The 18,194-nt window shown below is 43.3% G+C and overlaps 1 protein-coding gene across 1 annotated transcript in view; it reads left to right on the top strand.

Moving 5' to 3' along the window:
• atl2 (atlastin GTPase 2) overlaps window positions 1-18,194 on the top strand; it is a 26,052-nt gene extending 7,858 nt beyond the window's left edge. Inside the window, exons 4-14 of the mRNA XM_020643049.3 lie at window positions 10,905-11,036; window positions 11,129-11,233; window positions 11,327-11,377; window positions 11,472-11,528; window positions 12,130-12,222; window positions 12,407-12,545; window positions 12,663-12,790; window positions 13,517-13,573; window positions 13,697-13,768; window positions 14,542-14,973; window positions 16,412-18,194. Coding sequence (XP_020498705.1) covers window positions 10,905-11,036; window positions 11,129-11,233; window positions 11,327-11,377; window positions 11,472-11,528; window positions 12,130-12,222; window positions 12,407-12,545; window positions 12,663-12,790; window positions 13,517-13,573; window positions 13,697-13,768; window positions 14,542-14,973; window positions 16,412-16,531 — 1,386 coding nt within the window. The 3' untranslated portion in view covers window positions 16,532-18,194. The remainder of the gene's footprint in view (window positions 1-10,904; window positions 11,037-11,128; window positions 11,234-11,326; window positions 11,378-11,471; window positions 11,529-12,129; window positions 12,223-12,406; window positions 12,546-12,662; window positions 12,791-13,516; window positions 13,574-13,696; window positions 13,769-14,541; window positions 14,974-16,411) is intronic.

Genomic DNA, 18,194 nt, shown 5'->3' with positions numbered 1-18,194 from the left:
AGGGCCTAATACCGTATTTTCCGCACTATAAGGCGCACCTTCAATGAATGGCCTATTTTAGAACTGTTTTCATATATAGGGCGCACCGGATTATAAGGCGCATAGAATAGAAGATACTGCAGTCAAACGTTTGACTGGGGTTGCGTTATGCATCCACTCCTCTTCTCCCAAACGTGGAGGGGAACTTTTCCCTGATTCAGTAAACACGTAGTAAAAGAAACAGTCTGATACCACTAAATCAAACGTCAGTGCATTCACAATATAGTAACTCTCGAAATTGTTTATTCATTAGTACATTCACAATAACTCAACGTTGTTCAAACGTTAATGTGCATATTCACAATATCTCCCAGCCTTGTTCAGTTGTAAACACGTAAAAGAAACACAGTCTGATACCGCTAATTCAAACGTTAGTGCGTAACTCAGCATTGTTCAGTTACGTATAACACGTGTTGGGGTTGTATCAAGTCAACTTTGGTTATATTCTTTAATAATTATACTTAATTATTAATAATATAAATAAAATATCATTAAACTATGTTTAATCTCGTTTTGGGGCACCAACCTGTAATCAGGTAAATATAACCAAAATATCACTCAAATCAGTCTCAAATTAGTTATTTAATTACTAATATTATTAATAATGAATAACTATATTTCATAAATTGAAGGCGTGAAATCCGTACACAAAGCCTTCGCACCCAGCTTATATCACAATGTAAATACACCAGTAACCACAAACAACTGCTCTCTTAAATTATAACAGAATTTATTTAAACAAAGCAACATCAATCCAAAATCAATGAACTTAATTAAACAAATAACTATTATAAACTAATCTAAGCAACAAACATTATCAAGCAAAGGCTTGTGGAAGGGGTGTGAATGTAGGTGTGTGTGTGTGTGTGTGTGTGTGTGTGAGAGAGAGAGAGAGAGAGAGAGGGAAGAAGAAGGGGGGGAGATGGCTTCGTACCCTCGTGGTCGTTCACGATGGCGCAAACCTAACAAAGACCTGGGTGCGTGCGCGTGTGGATGAAAGGGAGAGAGAAGGGGGGGGAAGATTACTTCGTCCCACGTGGTCGCCCTTCCGATGGCACACACCTAACAAAGGCCTAAATGTGGCCTTAAGGTCTAAAAGAGACTGAGTTCGGCCCTACACAGTCTGTGTCTCTGAGGCGTCTGGATAGCCGCGAGTGTATAGATCTCTGTGCGTAATGGCGCGGTGGTGGAGTTGGTCTCCAGATGTACGTTTACACAGGAATATGTGTGTATGTGTGTGCGTAGAAGGGGAAATAAAAGAGAATAAAAGAGAAATGCGTGCCTGAAGAGGCCGGATCACAGTCCGACTCCCGCGCCACAACTCGCCACAAAGGGAAGTAATTCCCTTCATTCACAGAAACAAACCAATAGCCGAATTCAGGTTAATACGGCTTACACTGGCCTTTCTGATCAGAAGAGTAATACCCGGTTATAACGCTGTTACGCTAAACACATATAGGACGCAGCGGTCCGAAACAACAACAAGAGTTTTAAACAGTTAAAACTCAGGACGCAGGTCCAACAAAGATAAAAATTACAGTTTCTGCTTTGATCAACAATTGTTAAAAACACTCTCTAAAGCTAATTCTGCCCAGACCTAATTAAGCCTCACTTGTGAATCGCTTTGTCCGCAATTGGTGAAAGGAAAAGAGTCCGGCGATGGAGCAGATCTTCTGTCCGTCCTGGTGCAGAGGCGTCTGATGGCGGCGAGGGTCCCTTACGGCGAGAGCGGCTTCGTTGGTTCTCCGTCGAGTGGAAAGATGTCCTTTGATGTCCTTTCGTTGCAGGACGGAATAAGACCGTTATCTTTCTGATAATCTGTTATAGTCTGACGCTCTCCGAGAAACTGAGATGCGTTCACTGGACAATCCGAGCTCGGAATTTAGAACACTGCCGGCCGCGGATTACCTGCGCGCCAAAACTTAAAACAAAGGAAGATTGTTGCAGGAAACAGGAGATCTTCTTGGGTCTCCGAGCACCGAAGGTCAGCGCGTGAAAGAGAGCGAGCAATGGAAGTCTTGGAGTTTTGTAGCCTGTCCTGCTCCATGGGGGTCTACCTCAGGTCCCCTCCAATGAGGAGAGAGAGGTTCCGGTCCCCCCTTTACTTCACACGTAGGTGTGAAGTACCGCAGGGGATTCTGGGATTAAGAGTCCTTTTAGGCCTCTTTGTGATCTCAGTGAATAACTCAAATGAGGCTTTTACAGAGGTGCAGGCCCAAGTCCATTGCTTGACTGTTCTAAGCCTGCGTGGCCCAACATCCCCCCTTTGTCCTGAAGAATGGGATTGCGGGTCGCGGTCTTTAGGGCAAATAGGGCCAACAGTCCATGCGTGAGGAGACAAATTTTCAAATAGTTAGTGAGCCAAAAGTCCATACATTTTGAGAGGCATTCGGTCTGGGCAGATACTGAGGCAAAGTCTGGGCAGACTGTCTAACCACGTTTAAAGCTAGGCATAAAACATAACCAGGCATTAGCAAACTTCGCTACTCAAGGTGCATTCTTTAACAAAACAAATGAAACAAACAGACAAGAGGAGGGGAGAAAGAGAAGAGTATAAGGTGTAGATTTGTGGGCTAACTCCTAGCCTGGGCAGGAGTAAGCCTGTGGGAAGGTGTTTGTGGCATGTAGGTGTGTAAATGTACATGTACATTATGTGTCTCCCTACCAATGTCAAAACACAAAACAGGGACTAGGAAACATTCATGTCGGTAGAGTGACATTGTTGTGTTTCTACAATGGAGGCTACACCCCCACTCCTATGTGGAGTCAGAATCGGGTTCTCTGTAAGCGAGGGAGTCCTTAGGGAGCTCGTAGGAACTCCGATTATACCTACCCTTCTGTTTCAGACTACGGCCATCCCGAGAGTTCCGTTCGGATCTGGTAGCGATCAGTTCTCCAGGCTGGAACCTACTCTGTGGTTGAGTCCCACCCCCCTGGCTCTGTTCTCTATTCTGCCGGTGATATGGTCTCTTATTCTTAGCACAAGGCAGCTTGTTGCCCTCACGTGACACGTGGCGTAAGCGTGTCTGCCAAACCGCCTGTGCGAATCTCTTGATCTCTTTCATACTAAGCTGATGTGTACGACTATGCAGGGTGACATCTGAACGCACGCAGCCATGCAGATTGTGCATGAAGATGGACTTGAAAGTTGGGTTCTCTTCCAAACCTGGAGCCTTACGTCCCTGGAAATATGCAGATCTAAGTCGCCAGTAATAATCTTTGGGGGCCTCGTGCTTCTGGTGCAAGACACTGAAAGCACTAAGAAGGGCAGATGCAGGGTCAATGTAGGTGGAGTATTCCTGGCGCAAAGCATTGCAGAGCGCAGAGTACTGGTATCTGATCTCAGGCTGAAGGGTAGTCGTGAAGTTACGGACACTCTTGGAAGTTGTCTTCCAGATCAGCCTGAGTTTTTCTCTTGTGGATGCATCAGGTACCTCACTGAGACACAGGTTAATCTCTCTGAGGTAATCATCGATGCAGAGGTCTGAGTTATCTGGATCAAACCGCTCTACATCCTGTGCCATAGATTCAATGAGCCTTATGCGCATTCTTTGATCTCTGGGTAGAAGGGAGCCATCCCAGTCATCTGAGGTTTGGATATTCCTTAGCCGTGAATCCTGCAATGGGAACCTACAGGTAGCAGGAGGGGGCCTGGTGTTATCTCTGCCTCTGGGGGCTGAGAAGTCACCCCCCTTCCTATGTGGTGATTCAAACCTGTGAAGGTGTGAAAGGGTGTCACAGTTGTCAGAGAACTGGGGCGTTTCCCCAAGGAACGGGGCTCCACAGTCAAAATCAGGGAAAACTAGACTTATTTCCTCAGTCCTTGGGTTATCCTGGCTGCTCGGTTCTTTACTGAGCTTTTTCAGCAGGGTTGTTTGATCTCTTAAGGGGCTTGGTCCAGGATCAGAGTCATATCCTGACGATGTGTCTTGCTCCATGCTTACCTGTGCTCCCTGAATTAATTCAAGCATGTCCAACACTTTCTGCTTGGCAGTTTGTAAGTGCTGATTAACAGATTTGTTTCCTTTCTGCAAGGATCGGACCTTTGGTGGGAGTGTCCCCATGAAATCACGGACACTCCTAGCCGTAGTCTTCCAGATCCGTTTCAGTTTTTCATGTGAGGACGCATGAGGCAGGTCAAGGAGACCATGGTCAACTTCTCTAAGGTAATCGTTAATACTTGAATCTGGGCTATCTGGGTCAAAACGCTTCAGATCTTTGGCCTGAGGTTCTATCTGCCTGGTTCGCAGGCCCTGACCCGAAGGCTGGCGAGGGTCGTCCGATTCGTCTGATGAATCGTAAGCCCTGTGGTTGTCACGGTAGTAGGGTTGTAACCGTGGCGGGGTTTGTGTTCGGCTCAGTCGTGGCCGTCTATCGTGGGACAGGTAGCGTTCGGTGCCCAATTGGGCCCGTGTCTCCTCCCTGTCTCTAGGGGGAGTAAAGCCTCTCATCCTGCGGGGTGAGGGTTCTCTTCGCTCAAAGCGTATGGCGGAACGCGGGGGCCCTTCCTCTTTACTCATCCTACTCTTTACCGGGTGGTCTGAGGACGTGGGCGCTTTTGTGCCTGGGTCGACCCGGCGGTGCCTTCCCCTCTCCTCCAGATCCTGCAACATGTCTGTCTCCCTCCTCCAGGGGCTTGTTTCAGTCTCCCATCCTTCGTCTGAGGTTTCCTCATCTGATCTGGGGGCTGAAGTCCTTCTCTGCCTGTCCTGAACTCTGGGTACCATATCACTTCGTTTCCTCTGTTCGGCCAGTTTGCTGCTTTCGTGCAGTGTTTTATTCTCCTCCTGCAGGGCCTTGCAATTTTCCTGCAAGGTCTTTAGTTTATCCTGCATTCTTTCGAAGTCGTCCCGCAGGATCTGTCCTTCTTCTAGTACCCGGGCTAGCTGTTCCCGGTGTATCTCATTCTGCACATTTGATTTGCGCTGATAAAGGAGGAGAATTTCGCCTAGAACATCTGAAGCTGTACGTGTTGGCTTCCCAGTTGGTTGATTTGCATATTCAACCAAGCCCTTTAGTCTCTTTTCACATGTGCTGAGGGTGTAGGAGTTCAGGCTGTCGAGCTGCTCTGTAGGGAGGTGGATAAGATTAGCAACTACGTCTTGAAGGGGTGGATCGTCTGATCCATAGTGAGCTTTGGCCCATAGTTGATGTATGTCTTCTGCATACATTCTGTCTTTATTAGGGGTGAGCCTGGCTCTGTGGTTGATAAGATCAACTAGCTCTTCTAACTTCTTATCACTAATGCTAATTGACTAGCTATATAGGTTGGCACTCTCCTCTGAGGAGAGGTTCGTCAGACCGGCAGCAGTTTCTTGCAGTGCTGCGTCGTCTGATCCAAAAGGAGTCTCAGCCCCCGACTCACCTAGGGTCTTGGTACACAAGAGCAAATCTTATCTAAGTTTCCCAACTGATCACTGCAGTCTATCCTGGAAGATAGGAGAGGGGATTCACACCTCAAGTCCTCAAAGGAAGGGAGGAACTCACACCTCTCAGACAGCTGGCTATGCAACAATGATGAGGTTACACTCTCATCTGGCCAAATGGCTCTCAAACAACAAGGAGCACCACAATCCTTTAGTCGAATACTTCAGGATCAAAATCTAGATTAATGCAACAAATCAAGTTCCTTGATAAAGTCACACTAGCTGCATCATTATGTCCAATTGTTGTATAGACCCAAAGGGGACAACAGTTACGGCTTTAACCATTAACTAACAACATAAAACACAACTAAGCCACAGCTTGATGTCTGCTTTGCTTAAACCACAAAAATTTAAAGAAAATATAATTTTCTTCCGAAGGATCCTTTTTAGGATTTTAAGTTTGGATTACTGTGCATTTACAGTGCAATAAAGCTGGTTTATTGAAGGCCTCACACGGGGCACCATTTGTTGGGGTTGTATCAAGTCAACTTTGGTTATATTCTTTAATAATTATACTTAATTATTAATAATATAAATAAAATATCATTAAACTATGTTTAATCTCGTTTTGGGGCACCAACCTGTAATCAGGTAAATATAACCAAAATATCACTCAAATCAGTCTCAAATTAGTTATTTAATTACTAATATTATTAATAATGAATAACTATATTTCATAAATTGAAGGCGTGAAATCCGTACACAAAGCCTTCGCACCCAGCTTATATCACAATGTAAATACACCAGTAACCACAAACAACTGCTCTCTTAAATTATAACAGAATTTATTTAAACAAAGCAACATCAATCCAAAATCAATGAACTTAATTAAACAAATAACTATTATAAACTAATCTAAGCAACAAACATTATCAAGCAAAGGCTTGTGGAAGGGGTGTGAATGTAGGTGTGTGTGTGTGTGTGTGTGTGTGTGTGTGTGTGTGTGTGTGAGAGAGAGAGAGAGAGAGAGAGAGAGAGGGAAGAAGAAGGGGGGGAGATGGCTTCGTACCCTCGTGGTCGTTCACGATGGCGCAAACCTAACAAAGACCTGGGTGCGTGCGCGTGTGGATGAAAGGGAGAGAGAAGGGGGGGGAAGATTACTTCGTCCCACGTGGTCGCCCTTCCGATGGCACACACCTAACAAAGGCCTAAATGTGGCCTTAAGGTCTAAAAGAGACTGAGTTCGGCCCTACACAGTCTGTGTCTCTGAGGCGTCTGGATAGCCGCGAGTGTATAGATCTCTGTGCGTAATGGCGCGGTGGTGGAGTTGGTCTCCAGATGTACGTTTACACAGGAATATGTGTGTATGTGTGTGCGTAGAAGGGGAAATAAAAGAGAATAAAAGAGAAATGCGTGCCTGAAGAGGCCGGATCACAGTCCGACTCCCGCGCCACAACTCGGAGTAATTCCCTTCATTCACAGAAACAAACCAATAGCCGAATTCAGGTTAATACGGCTTACACTGGCCTTTCTGATCAGAAGAGTAATACCCGGTTATAACGCTGTTACGCTAAACACATATAGGACGCAGCGGTCCGAAACAACAACAAGAGTTTTAAACAGTTAAAACTCAGGACGCAGGTCCAACAAAGATAAAAATTACAGTTTCTGCTTTGATCAACAATTGTTAAAAACACTCTCTAAAGCTAATTCTGCCCAGACCTAATTAAGCCTCACTTGTGAATCGCTTTGTCCGCAATTGGTGAAAGGAAAAGAGTCCGGCGATGGAGCAGATCTTCTGTCCGTCCTGGTGCAGAGGCGTCTGATGGCGGCGAGGGTCCCTTACGGCGAGAGCGGCTTCGTTGGTTCTCCGTCGAGTGGAAAGATGTCCTTTGATGTCCTTTCGTTGCAGGACGGAATAAGACCGTTATCTTTCTGATAATCTGTTATAGTCTGACGCTCTCCGAGAAACTGAGATGCGTTCACTGGACAATCCGAGCTCGGAATTTAGAACACTGCCGGCCGCGGATTACCTGCGCGCCAAAACTTAAAACAAAGGAAGATTGTTGCAGGAAACAGGAGATCTTCTTGGGTCTCCGAGCACCGAAGGTCAGCGCGTGAAAGAGAGCGAGCAATGGAAGTCTTGGAGTTTTGTAGCCTGTCCTGCTCCATGGGGGTCTACCTCAGGTCCCCTCCAATGAGGAGAGAGAGGTTCCGGTCCCCCCTTTACTTCACACGTAGGTGTGAAGTACCGCAGGGGATTCTGGGATTAAGAGTCCTTTTAGGCCTCTTTGTGATCTCAGTGAATAACTCAAATGAGGCTTTTACAGAGGTGCAGGCCCAAGTCCATTGCTTGACTGTTCTAAGCCTGCGTGGCCCAACACACGTAAAGCTCACTTTTTCAGTTCATTCCCCGTCCACGAATCCCTCGAATTCTTCTTCTTTAGTGTCCGAATTGAACAGTTGGGCGAGTACGGCATCCAACATGCCCGGCTCCCTCTCGTCATTATCCGAGTCAGTGTCGCTGAGCGCCGTGTACAACCAGTATGGATTAACCAATTAACCAATTGATCCATATATAAGGCGCTCCGGATTATAAGGCGCACTGTCGTTTTTTGAGAAAATTAAAGGCTTTTAAGTGCGCCTTATAGTGCGGAAAATACGGTAGTTCAGCAGATGACATCACAACCAGTACAGGCATGTGTGCCTGAATGTGCAGCGAACACCAGTGTTTCCTGTTCGGGTTCATACTGAGATACTTAATCACACAGATGAGTTAGATGTGACAGGGTGGCGTAACTGGTCTGAAAACGGTTTAGTTTCGTCTGGTTTGTAAGATAATTAAGTGATGTTTTCAAGGATTCTAGTCGTATACTCCTAATTTTCCCCGTAGCTTTACTCACCTTTTTAATAAATCCTGAAAAATACAGTGCCACACACACACACACACACACACACACACACACACACACACACACACACACACACACACACACACACACACACACACACATTACTGAGTATCTTTTCCCAGCAGCTGTGTGACTTACTCTGACGAGAGTATCAACAACTAGTCCGTCAGACCTTCTGATAGCAGCTGGACACAGAAGCAGCCAAGATCACCTTACACACACACACACACACACACACACAGCAGCACATACTCTCTTTAACAGACACACACATACTTATACACACACACACACATACTGGATAAGACAGAGGAATGTTATGACCCTGTCTCACAGCTGGTGGCTGCATGAACACGGGCATTCATGCGGGTCTGACCAAATCTGCACATATTTGTATTAACACTGATGCAATTTGTTCAGGACGGGATTCTTCAGTTACATACAGCTGCTGATGGTAAAAGAGCATTCTCTGTTATTGACCAGAAGGTGTTTGTTCTTATTAAAGGATCAATGATCATCTGCTCTGTTACAGGTTCATGTTGAGTTCAGATTTGACGTTGTAGTGCACAGTAATCAGTGTTATGCATAGTTTCCCTTGCAAATCAGGTATTTGCTTGTGAGGCCTGTTTGTACATTTCCTATTTGTGGTCAGTGATTTTACCAACTAACAAACAAGGTCACATTGTGCCTCTTTCACCTGAGTGACATGTCAGGTCAGAGCAAAGATTTTGTGATGAGGGGGTTGTAAAGCTCTGCAGAATAAGAGGATAATCAGATCATCTTTGCTATGATCTAATCAGACTCATTCAGAAAGGAATTTCATTCCGATCCATTGGGGTGGTTTAATGCCGATCGTTTTTTTTTCGGATCAGGATCCATGTACACGCTCGATCTGATGGTGTCTGCCTGACTGGGATAAAATGATCCTTACTGCGCATGTCTGCCCCACATGAAGTGACGTCTTTCCATACACCGCTCCATCAGAGCGCATAACTTCATGAATGATTACCGTGACATTCAAAAGTTTTGTCCCCTCTCTTGATCGGTGAACTCCATGAAGACGACCCTCTCCGACCGGTCTCGTTGGGATTATTATTTTTAAAATGTTACATCACAGTAAAAATGAGTCCACTTTGGAGCCATATTTAGCGCCTGCGAATATATATAAAATGGCTACAATAACAACTTTGATATCAACAGATTCATACTGTAAATTCATATGATATCAATGTTGTCGCGCTAGCATTAAAACTGACTCCGCAACCTCTGCCTAAAAAACAATATTTTAAAAATAAAGTGAGACAAATTATAATAGAAGAATTACAGTGAACTCAGAACTAGCAGAACTATTACAGTCTCATTTAAAGTCATGCTGACAAGTGTGGCAGAATCTAATTCTGATTTATTATGTTTACAGTTTATCATGAATGCCAGTAAAATATTTACTTCAAATCTAACCAATAAGATCACTTTTAGACAGTAAAAGCCTTTAGAACAGTAATAAGCAAGGTCCTAGCAGACCCTTGCGACGCTATGCCTGCGACAGCATAAATTGTTTACAAACACAGACTGAAATGTCAGCTTCTTCTGATGTTTCCGGCAGATGGACCAGGTGGAAGGTGGGACCAGTCTGCGCATGTCAGAACAGTTTTATTCTGATTTAAATCCAATGCATGAACACGCACGGCATAATCCGATCATTTTATTTAGCGTCCATGTAAACCGTGAAATTGGAATCCCCAATCGGAATGATTTCAATTAGATTGAAGAAATTGTGTACATGTAAACGTAGCCAGTGTGATGTATACAGTGCTGAGGTTTTAGTCTATAATGGAGGTCTTGTGCTGCAGTAGCACTAATCTGTAAGAGCTGCATTTCTGTGTCGACCAGAGAAATCTTCTCTCTGCCCGATTGGATGAAATACACTTCCTAGATTGCCTTTTTTTTCTGCCCCTGTGGTTGCTAGTAGGATGGCTCACACTTGTTTCTGTGTACAACATACTCGGTAAAAAAAACAACTTGATGATGATGGTTTTGTTCATAATGATGCCAAAGTCATCTGCAGTGGATTAAAACTACAGATCAGCAAACAGGAAAGACGTCAAGAGAACAGACTTTGACCAAAGTCTTGTGATCATCCCTGATAACCGACTTTCTCAGTCAAGCTTGCACTGATAAATGTCAGGATGGTTATATAAGACTTATAAAAATGTGGCCTGATAGTGCTGTAAAACTTATGCTTTCCAAAACTCAATATTTTATTCTATTAGAAATGAGAATATGAAGATCAAATTCCTCACAAACTTTGACACAGGGTTTGGAAACTGTGTGGTCATTGACAGATCAAAACAAAATAATTACAGTTCCTCTTGAAAAAGGAGGGTCTTTCTTCTTCCTTAGTTCTTCAGATTCTCTTCCAAATTCTTGGAGGAGCAATATACTTTAAACCTCATCTGATCTCTCAAACTCTGTGGATTCTCCCTCATTTTCTGTCCCTACCAATCTTCACAGGCATTTTCATTACTCTCTCACTCCCCCCCCCCCCCCCCCCTCTCTCTCTCTCTCTCTCGCTCTCTCTCTGCTACAGAGTGACTCGTGGATAGGAGGTGATGATGAGCCCCTGACAGGCTTCACCTGGAGAGGAGGCTGTGAGAGGGAGACCACAGGAATTCAGGTCTGGAGCGAAGTCTTTGTGGTCGACAAGCCTGATGGCAGCAAGGTATTGAATTACTAGCATAGAAAGCAATGAAACAAATTGGACCCAATTGTCTTACAAGCTGAATTTGTATGTATTTCATCTCATCTCTTCAGGTCGCTGTGCTCCTGGTTGACACTCAGGGAGCTTTTGACAGCCAGTCTACTATTAAAGACAGTGCTACAGTGTTCGCCCTCAGCACAATGACCAGCTCTGTGCAGGTGAGACTTACAGGTGAAAGATTAGCTGTTACTTACTTCTAAAAACATCAACATTCATGCCTCAATTTGTATATATTTTGTTTGTTTTTTCAGGTGTACAATCTCTCTCAGAACATACAGGAGGATGACTTGCAGCACCTGCAGGTTGGTGTCCTTTCTTCTCTTCACAGCACCACAATCTGTCTCAGGAACTTTTGCATTTTGACAATTTTATTTAATTTTTTTCTCTCATATGCAGCTTTTCACTGAATATGGCCGGCTGGCGATGGAAGAGATCTCCCATAAACCTTTCCAGGTGCTGGATATTTGCTCTTCAGGGATATAAAACTTGGTCCAACACAGGCCAACACAGCACTAGATCCAAACCTCCTACAATTTTACCATGAGTTTAGAAGAAAAGAATGCATCCTGGGTAATATGGTTGTCATGATACTAGAATTTAAACTAGAAGAATCTATTCAAACTATGTTGATAACATGGCAACAAATAAATAGAACTCCTAGACACCCAATATCTGGTACCTTTTTGTTTTCTATTATCGAAGATTGCAGGGAAACTCCTGAAACTGTCTGATTAGCACAAATACATTGCTTCAGTACCGTAACTTTGACAAAGAATTTGTGCAATAGTGGCAGAATACAAGAGTTAGTATGTAATTTTTTTTGATGGACTCATTCCTCTCCTTTGCACCCGTCAATTAATTTGATATTTACTTTCACTGCTTGTCCATTTTTTCCCATCATTTTTAAAAGAAGCAAAAAATATATGGACAACAAATAAAAAGAGAAGTGATCAATATTTAGCGACATAACCATTATTAATAAAGTTCTCATATTTCTTCCCAAAGTCTGATATAAAGTGTCTAATTTAGTCTTTCTAATTGTGTTGTGTTTTAGTCCTTGATGTTCCTGATAAGGGACTGGAGTTATGCTTATGAACACGACTACGGACTGCAAGGAGGCAACATCTTCCTGGAGAAACGTTTACAGGTGAGAATTGTCTTTTCAGTCAAGTGGGGAGTTATTTTTGCAGCTGCTAACACACTTGTAGCCCTTTTTTTGAAAGCACAGACACAAAATGTCAACATCTGATCATGTTTGAGTACTCTTACATCAATGAGAAGAAAAGCACACCCTTTCTCTGTGAAACTTGAATGTTGTCTGTCTGACACAGGTGAAACAGCACCAGCACGAGGAGCTGCAGAATGTAAGGAAGCACATTTACTCCTGCTTCTCCAACATCGGCTGCTTTCTGCTCCCACACCCAGGCCTCAAGGTGGCCACCAACCCGTACTTTGACGGCAGGCTGAAAGGTTGAAAAGAAGTTCAAACCTGTGTATTTACAATGATGAACAGTGGTAGCTTCCACAACCTTGACCCCAATTGTTACGCTTCAGAGGACGATTAACGTGTGCGTTTGTGTGTTTCAGAGATCGACTGGGATTTTAAGAAGTATCTGGCCAAGCTGGTGCCTCTCCTGCTGGCTCCAGACCGACTGGTGGAGAAGGAGATTGGAGGAAACAAAGTGACCTGCAGAGATCTGCTGGAGTACTTCAAGGTTCTAAAGCATTTGATTTGTCTATGACAAAGCCCGACCGATCAATCAGCAAACCGATAATATCGGCCGATATAGCATATCAAGTGACTATCTGTATCGGCTAATTCGATCGCATGTATGCGCCGATATTTGTAGACTTACTCACCAGTCAAATAGCATTTCATTTGAGTTTATTTGTATTACACTAGCAGTTCTCTTTCTGCCAATGAAAGGTGTCTGATCCAACCTTCACAACTGGGTCTGAAGATGCTGACTAGACTCTTCTCCTCTGTTGCCCCCCCGGTGGTTCCAAAACTTCCAAACTCTGCAGAGTCCCTCTGGTGACTGAGTGTCAACTGTTGATGCACGTACATGCGCACTTACTTTGCTGTTGTGGTTGATAACTGCATTTGAGGGATCAACACAATATATGTGTATATCTATATCTATCTATCTCTACAGATCCAACATAGATCTAAGAAAGATATCGGCCAATATATCGTTATCAGATGTTTTTTCTCCCCAATATCGATATTGGTATTGGCCCAAATAATGTCATATCAGTCGGGCCCTAGTCTAGTTGTTTTCAAACTGACAAGTCACAGGTCCAACAAGAATCATCAAATGAAACAGAGAACTGTCTTCTAATGTTGAACTGAAAATAACAAAAGCTTGAGGATTTGTCAGCTCATAGATATTGTTCATGAAACATACGTGTGATCATCTTGATGTCTGATCTTCCTACAGTCGTACATAAAGATCTACCAAGGGGAGGAACTGCCTCACCCAAAGTCCATGCTGCAGGTAAGTTTCCCTCTCTAAACTGAGTGATTTTGTTATTTTTGGGGTCACCATCTCAAAGGATTGATTCTGTTCTCTATGGTCATAAAGTTATCCTGAATCTTATTGTATTTATCTGGTTGTCAGGCGACAGCAGAAGCCAACAACCTGACTGCTGTGGCCGGAGCCAAAGACATGTACAGCAAGAGCATGGAGCAGGTAACAACATGCTTTTGATTATCAGTTTATTTACATTTATTTTACAGTTATCTCAAATATCTGAAGCGAAGCAGTTGATGCTTAAGCCCACCAGGTGTCACTGTTTGATAATGTTCTGGTTAATGTAACTAATGTTAAAAAGAGACAATGAGGACATCCTGCTAACAGTATGAACCCTGATTATATGATTTAAACTTTTCTAAGTCTTTAGAGTCAGAGCAATTCAAATTTTAACTTGAATGTTTTACGATTAGGAAGACTCTTGATTTTCATTATAACTTTGTTTTATTTTATAAACAAAAATCTTTAATATTTGAAACCCAACGATCCACTTACATTTTAATTTTTATATTGTATTTATTAATTTATTTCTCGACATCAGACACAAGGCTGAGTTATACTTGGAAAATTGAATAACATGTTGATGGAATAGTCACGATCAAACCTCATTTCAGTTTGATGTTTACATCTTGGAAAATAAATCCAATTTAGACTATATAAAGTGTTCGCTTTAGGGGTGGGTGGGTTTGAATTAATTCTTGAAACTAAGAGTTTTGCAATAACAGCAATTAACATATGATGATGAAGGACTTTAGAGTTTTGAAATATTTAGTTTGGATATCTTGAAAGGCTATAAAGGTGCTTGAATTATACTCCTGAAAAGCTGTAAAATTCGTATTGAATAACAAACTAAAATCATGACAGAGTGCTATCGCAATGTTGAATTCTGTGGTAAAGTTTTTATCGTCCCTTCTTGTTTCTTCCACTGTCAGGTCTGTGGTGGGGATAAGCCATACATTGCCCCAACTGACCTGGAGCGCTGCCACGGGGAGTTTCGCGAGCACTCGGTGCGTTTCTTCCGCTCAGTTAAGAAAATGGGCGGCGAGGAATACTGCCAGCGCTACCAGAGCCGGCTGGAGACCGAGCTGGACGAATCCTACGTCCACTTCTCCAAACAGAACGACGGCAAGAACATCTTCTACGCAGCACGCACCCCCGCCACACTTTTCGCAGTCATGTTTGTCACCTACATCGTGTCCGGCGTGACGGGCTTCATCGGTCTGAGCACCTTGGCATCGCTGGCTAACCTGCTGATGGGCGTGGCTCTGATGTCTCTCTGCGCCTGGGCGTACGCGAAATACTCAGGAGAGTTTCGGGAGGTGGGGACAATGATAGACCAGGTGGCTGAGACACTCTGGGAACAGGTGGGTAGTGAACGTGGAGGGAGGAGTGTGTGTCTGTTTGTCAAGGTGAATCTGTAGAAGACTGTGTAGCAGGAAATAGAAAATAACTTATCATAAGAACCAGGGATCCGTTTTGGCAAGGTCAGGTGTTCAAAGTTTAATTGTTGTTTTTAGCAAGTTCCTTTTTTTCCTCACTACATTTTTCTTCTCCAGGGGAACAAAATGGTGTGTAAGTGTGTTCCATCTGCTGTTTATTTGAATCTAAGTTGGATATATCCTGAGGTTCCTTGTTGCCTTTTTAGTTTCAGTGTAACAAGATTCCTTCGCTTAGTTTAAAATGTTCTGTCCACTTGACGTTTATGTTTGTCTTCTGTCTTCACAATCATCCAATCTTTAAACCTCCACGCTGAAATGTATTCACTCTGTCTTCACTCCTCCAGTTTCAACAAATAAAATCGAGTGTTTATGTTTCTTAAATGTCTGTTTTACCACGAGCACGACCTTCGTGTCTCCTCTGACCTTTGCCCCCTTCCTCTGCTTTTGTCTCTCTTCCTCCCTCCTTCCTCGCGCTCCACAGAAGACGATCAGAGAGGTGAGAGGTGTCACCTTCTGAACGCCTGCTGTTCTCCACATCCTGCCTCATTTCTTCTTCTACTTTGTTCGCGCCCCTTCACCCCATCTTCTTCTTCTCTGTATTGTTTGTATTTGTCTGGTTAAAAATGTTTAACTCTTCTTCCACTTGATCTTCTCCCCAAACTTCTTGATCACTTTTCTCTTTTCTTTTCTTCCTTCATTCTCTTCCTGTTTCGTTTCTTCTTTAACTCTCCTCTTCCTCCCTCGCTGTCCTCTCAGGTGTTTTCACAACTTTTGGAACCGGTCAGGATGCGCTTGGCTTGGCCCTTCTCTCTGTTCCCTTCACTCCCATCAGGAGCGACACGCAGCTTCAGAGCTCTTCCTCCTCTCAACAACAATAACATCTACAAGAGGAGTAACTAGCTACTGCTGGACGACTGGCAGTCTTCTGTCTCATATAAGAACCTTTGCAGTTTGCTTTCTGTTTTCATTATTAGTATTTTTTTAATCCGATGGTGCTGGAGTCTTCTACTTTACCTGCTACCTTTGAATGTATCTGCACACCTACTGGCCGGACAAATCTCAGGATTTTGAGGACTTGTTGCCCGCTCAAATGGTTTCTAAATATCTTTGACACATTATCTGGCCTTTTAATTTTTTCAGTTGAGTTTTTTTGTTGTAGATCTTGTTTGAGAAGCTTGAGATTTGTTTCTGTTGTTGGCATGTTTAAGACTACATACACTTTTTGTTCTTTGTCTTTAATATTTTCCTCCCCTAACCTTTTTTCTTTCAGTTTCTTTGTCCCCTTTTATAGAACATCTTTGGATGCTTTGACTGCACTTACTCTGACACCAACTAACATTTTTTTTTTCTTCCTCTTCTGCAGGTTTTGAAGCCATTAAGTGAGAATTATATGGAAGACAACGTCAGACAGACGGTGATCAACTCCATCAAAGCAAGCTTGACAGAACAGGGCTCGCAGCACACCAAGTTAAAGACTCAATGATGCTCCTCCTCGTGCATGCATCTCCCTCGTTGTGTTCATCAGCCTCCTGCCCACTTGTTCAATCTGTTCAATCCTTCAACTGTGGAACTACATCAACACCAAAGCTTTTCCCTCTCCTCCCACGTCACTGCCCCTTCTTCATTTGCTGTAATGGACCTGTAGGCTTGCTGTCTGTGTTGCTCTTCATCGCCCCCCAGTGCCTCAGAGCAGAAACTGCATGTTCAGGAGAGGACCGTGTAGAGAAGCCAAAACAGGAGCTTAAAAGACTGTCATCTCCTCCAGTGTGCCATGCTGTGATAGACACACGTTGTGTTGTGGTGCGTATTGTAGACACGTTGACCTGTTTGCTGCATCGCTTCAGGATCAAGCTGTAATTCAGGGAAAACTGACACAGCGGTAAGCAGCTGGAACAACAATGAATGCAAATTTAAAAGCTGACTTATGTGCATTTATTTGTTTTGTCTCGCAAGCTAGACAGTTCAGTTTACTTTTCTTCTGTTTGCTAACCCTTCCCACGAGCACAGGCGACAAGTCGATTCAGAAATCGTGTGATTGTGACCCTGGTGAGATCTGTAGGAAGCCAAGCGCCTCTCATCTGGTGTTTGTTTTTAATGTTGAACAGATGTGCTTTTTAAAAAGTGATCGAACCTTTAGCGTCTCGTAGCGGACCTGCAGGTGTATGGCTCTCTTCATTGAGTCACTCGGTTATAGCATTGAGCTAGCTTAGAGCTTTTAGAGCCAGGCCTGTCTTCGTTCTCATGTTGAGACATTTCTCTCCTCTGCTGCCTTTCATTAAAGAGACACTAGCTGTTTTTTTTTAGAAGCCTCTAGCTTTTGCTGTGTTAGCAATACAAATCTTTAATCTCAATTTCTCTCATGGGAAAGTTTCACATTTTTGAAAATACGCTCATTGCTTTCTTGTAGGGAGTTAGATAAGGAAATGAATACACCTCATGTGGAGGGAAGATGTAGCTAAAGCCAGCAGCTAATCTGGTTCACTTAGTTTACGGTCTTTTTGCCTAGCTAAGCTAGCTTTATGATTAGCCAGCAGACATAAAAGCATTGCAATCATCTAGTCCATCGCCCAGCAAGGGAGTATATAAAGACATATGACTTAAAATGTTTCAGATGACTTCATACACTGACAAGAAATGTTTCTCCTGCCTTCTCCAGTTGCAAAACTGTAAATCACATTGTTTTCTCTGTAGCAGGAGATATTTGTTCACCATCGACTTCATTACTGTCTGATTGTTTCGGTTTTGATTCCATCCAAATGATTTCTCACCTCAAATGCCAGTCTCATTCTGTACAGTTTCTTACTGACCTTTCCTAACACATTACAACCAATCGGGCATGTAAGTTGGATTAAATATTTAAATAAACTGAGTATGTTTTATAGTGAATAAGTTGACATTGGCTATTTTTGTTTCTGTTGATCAGCTTAACAGTCTGGTTCTTTTGAAGAGAAGTTGCTGCTGTAGGGTTCACACTAGTTCTGTCCCTCTCGTGAGGACACGTTCATAGAAACATGTGATGTGAATACTTTGTGACGGGCTGGTTGGAGACAATGTCTGTCTGCCTTTTAAAGATATCTCTGGTAATTTATTTTTGAATAAAATGTATATCTTAAGAATGAATCATAAATACAAACCTTTAGACTCCT

This window comes from Labrus bergylta, chromosome 10 (assembly GCF_963930695.1).
Source record: "Labrus bergylta chromosome 10, fLabBer1.1, whole genome shotgun sequence".
In the NCBI taxonomy this organism is placed as follows: Eukaryota; Metazoa; Chordata; class Actinopteri; order Labriformes; family Labridae; genus Labrus; species Labrus bergylta.
Note: the sequence above shows the minus strand (reverse complement) of the source record. Positions and strands in the feature narration are given on the sequence as shown.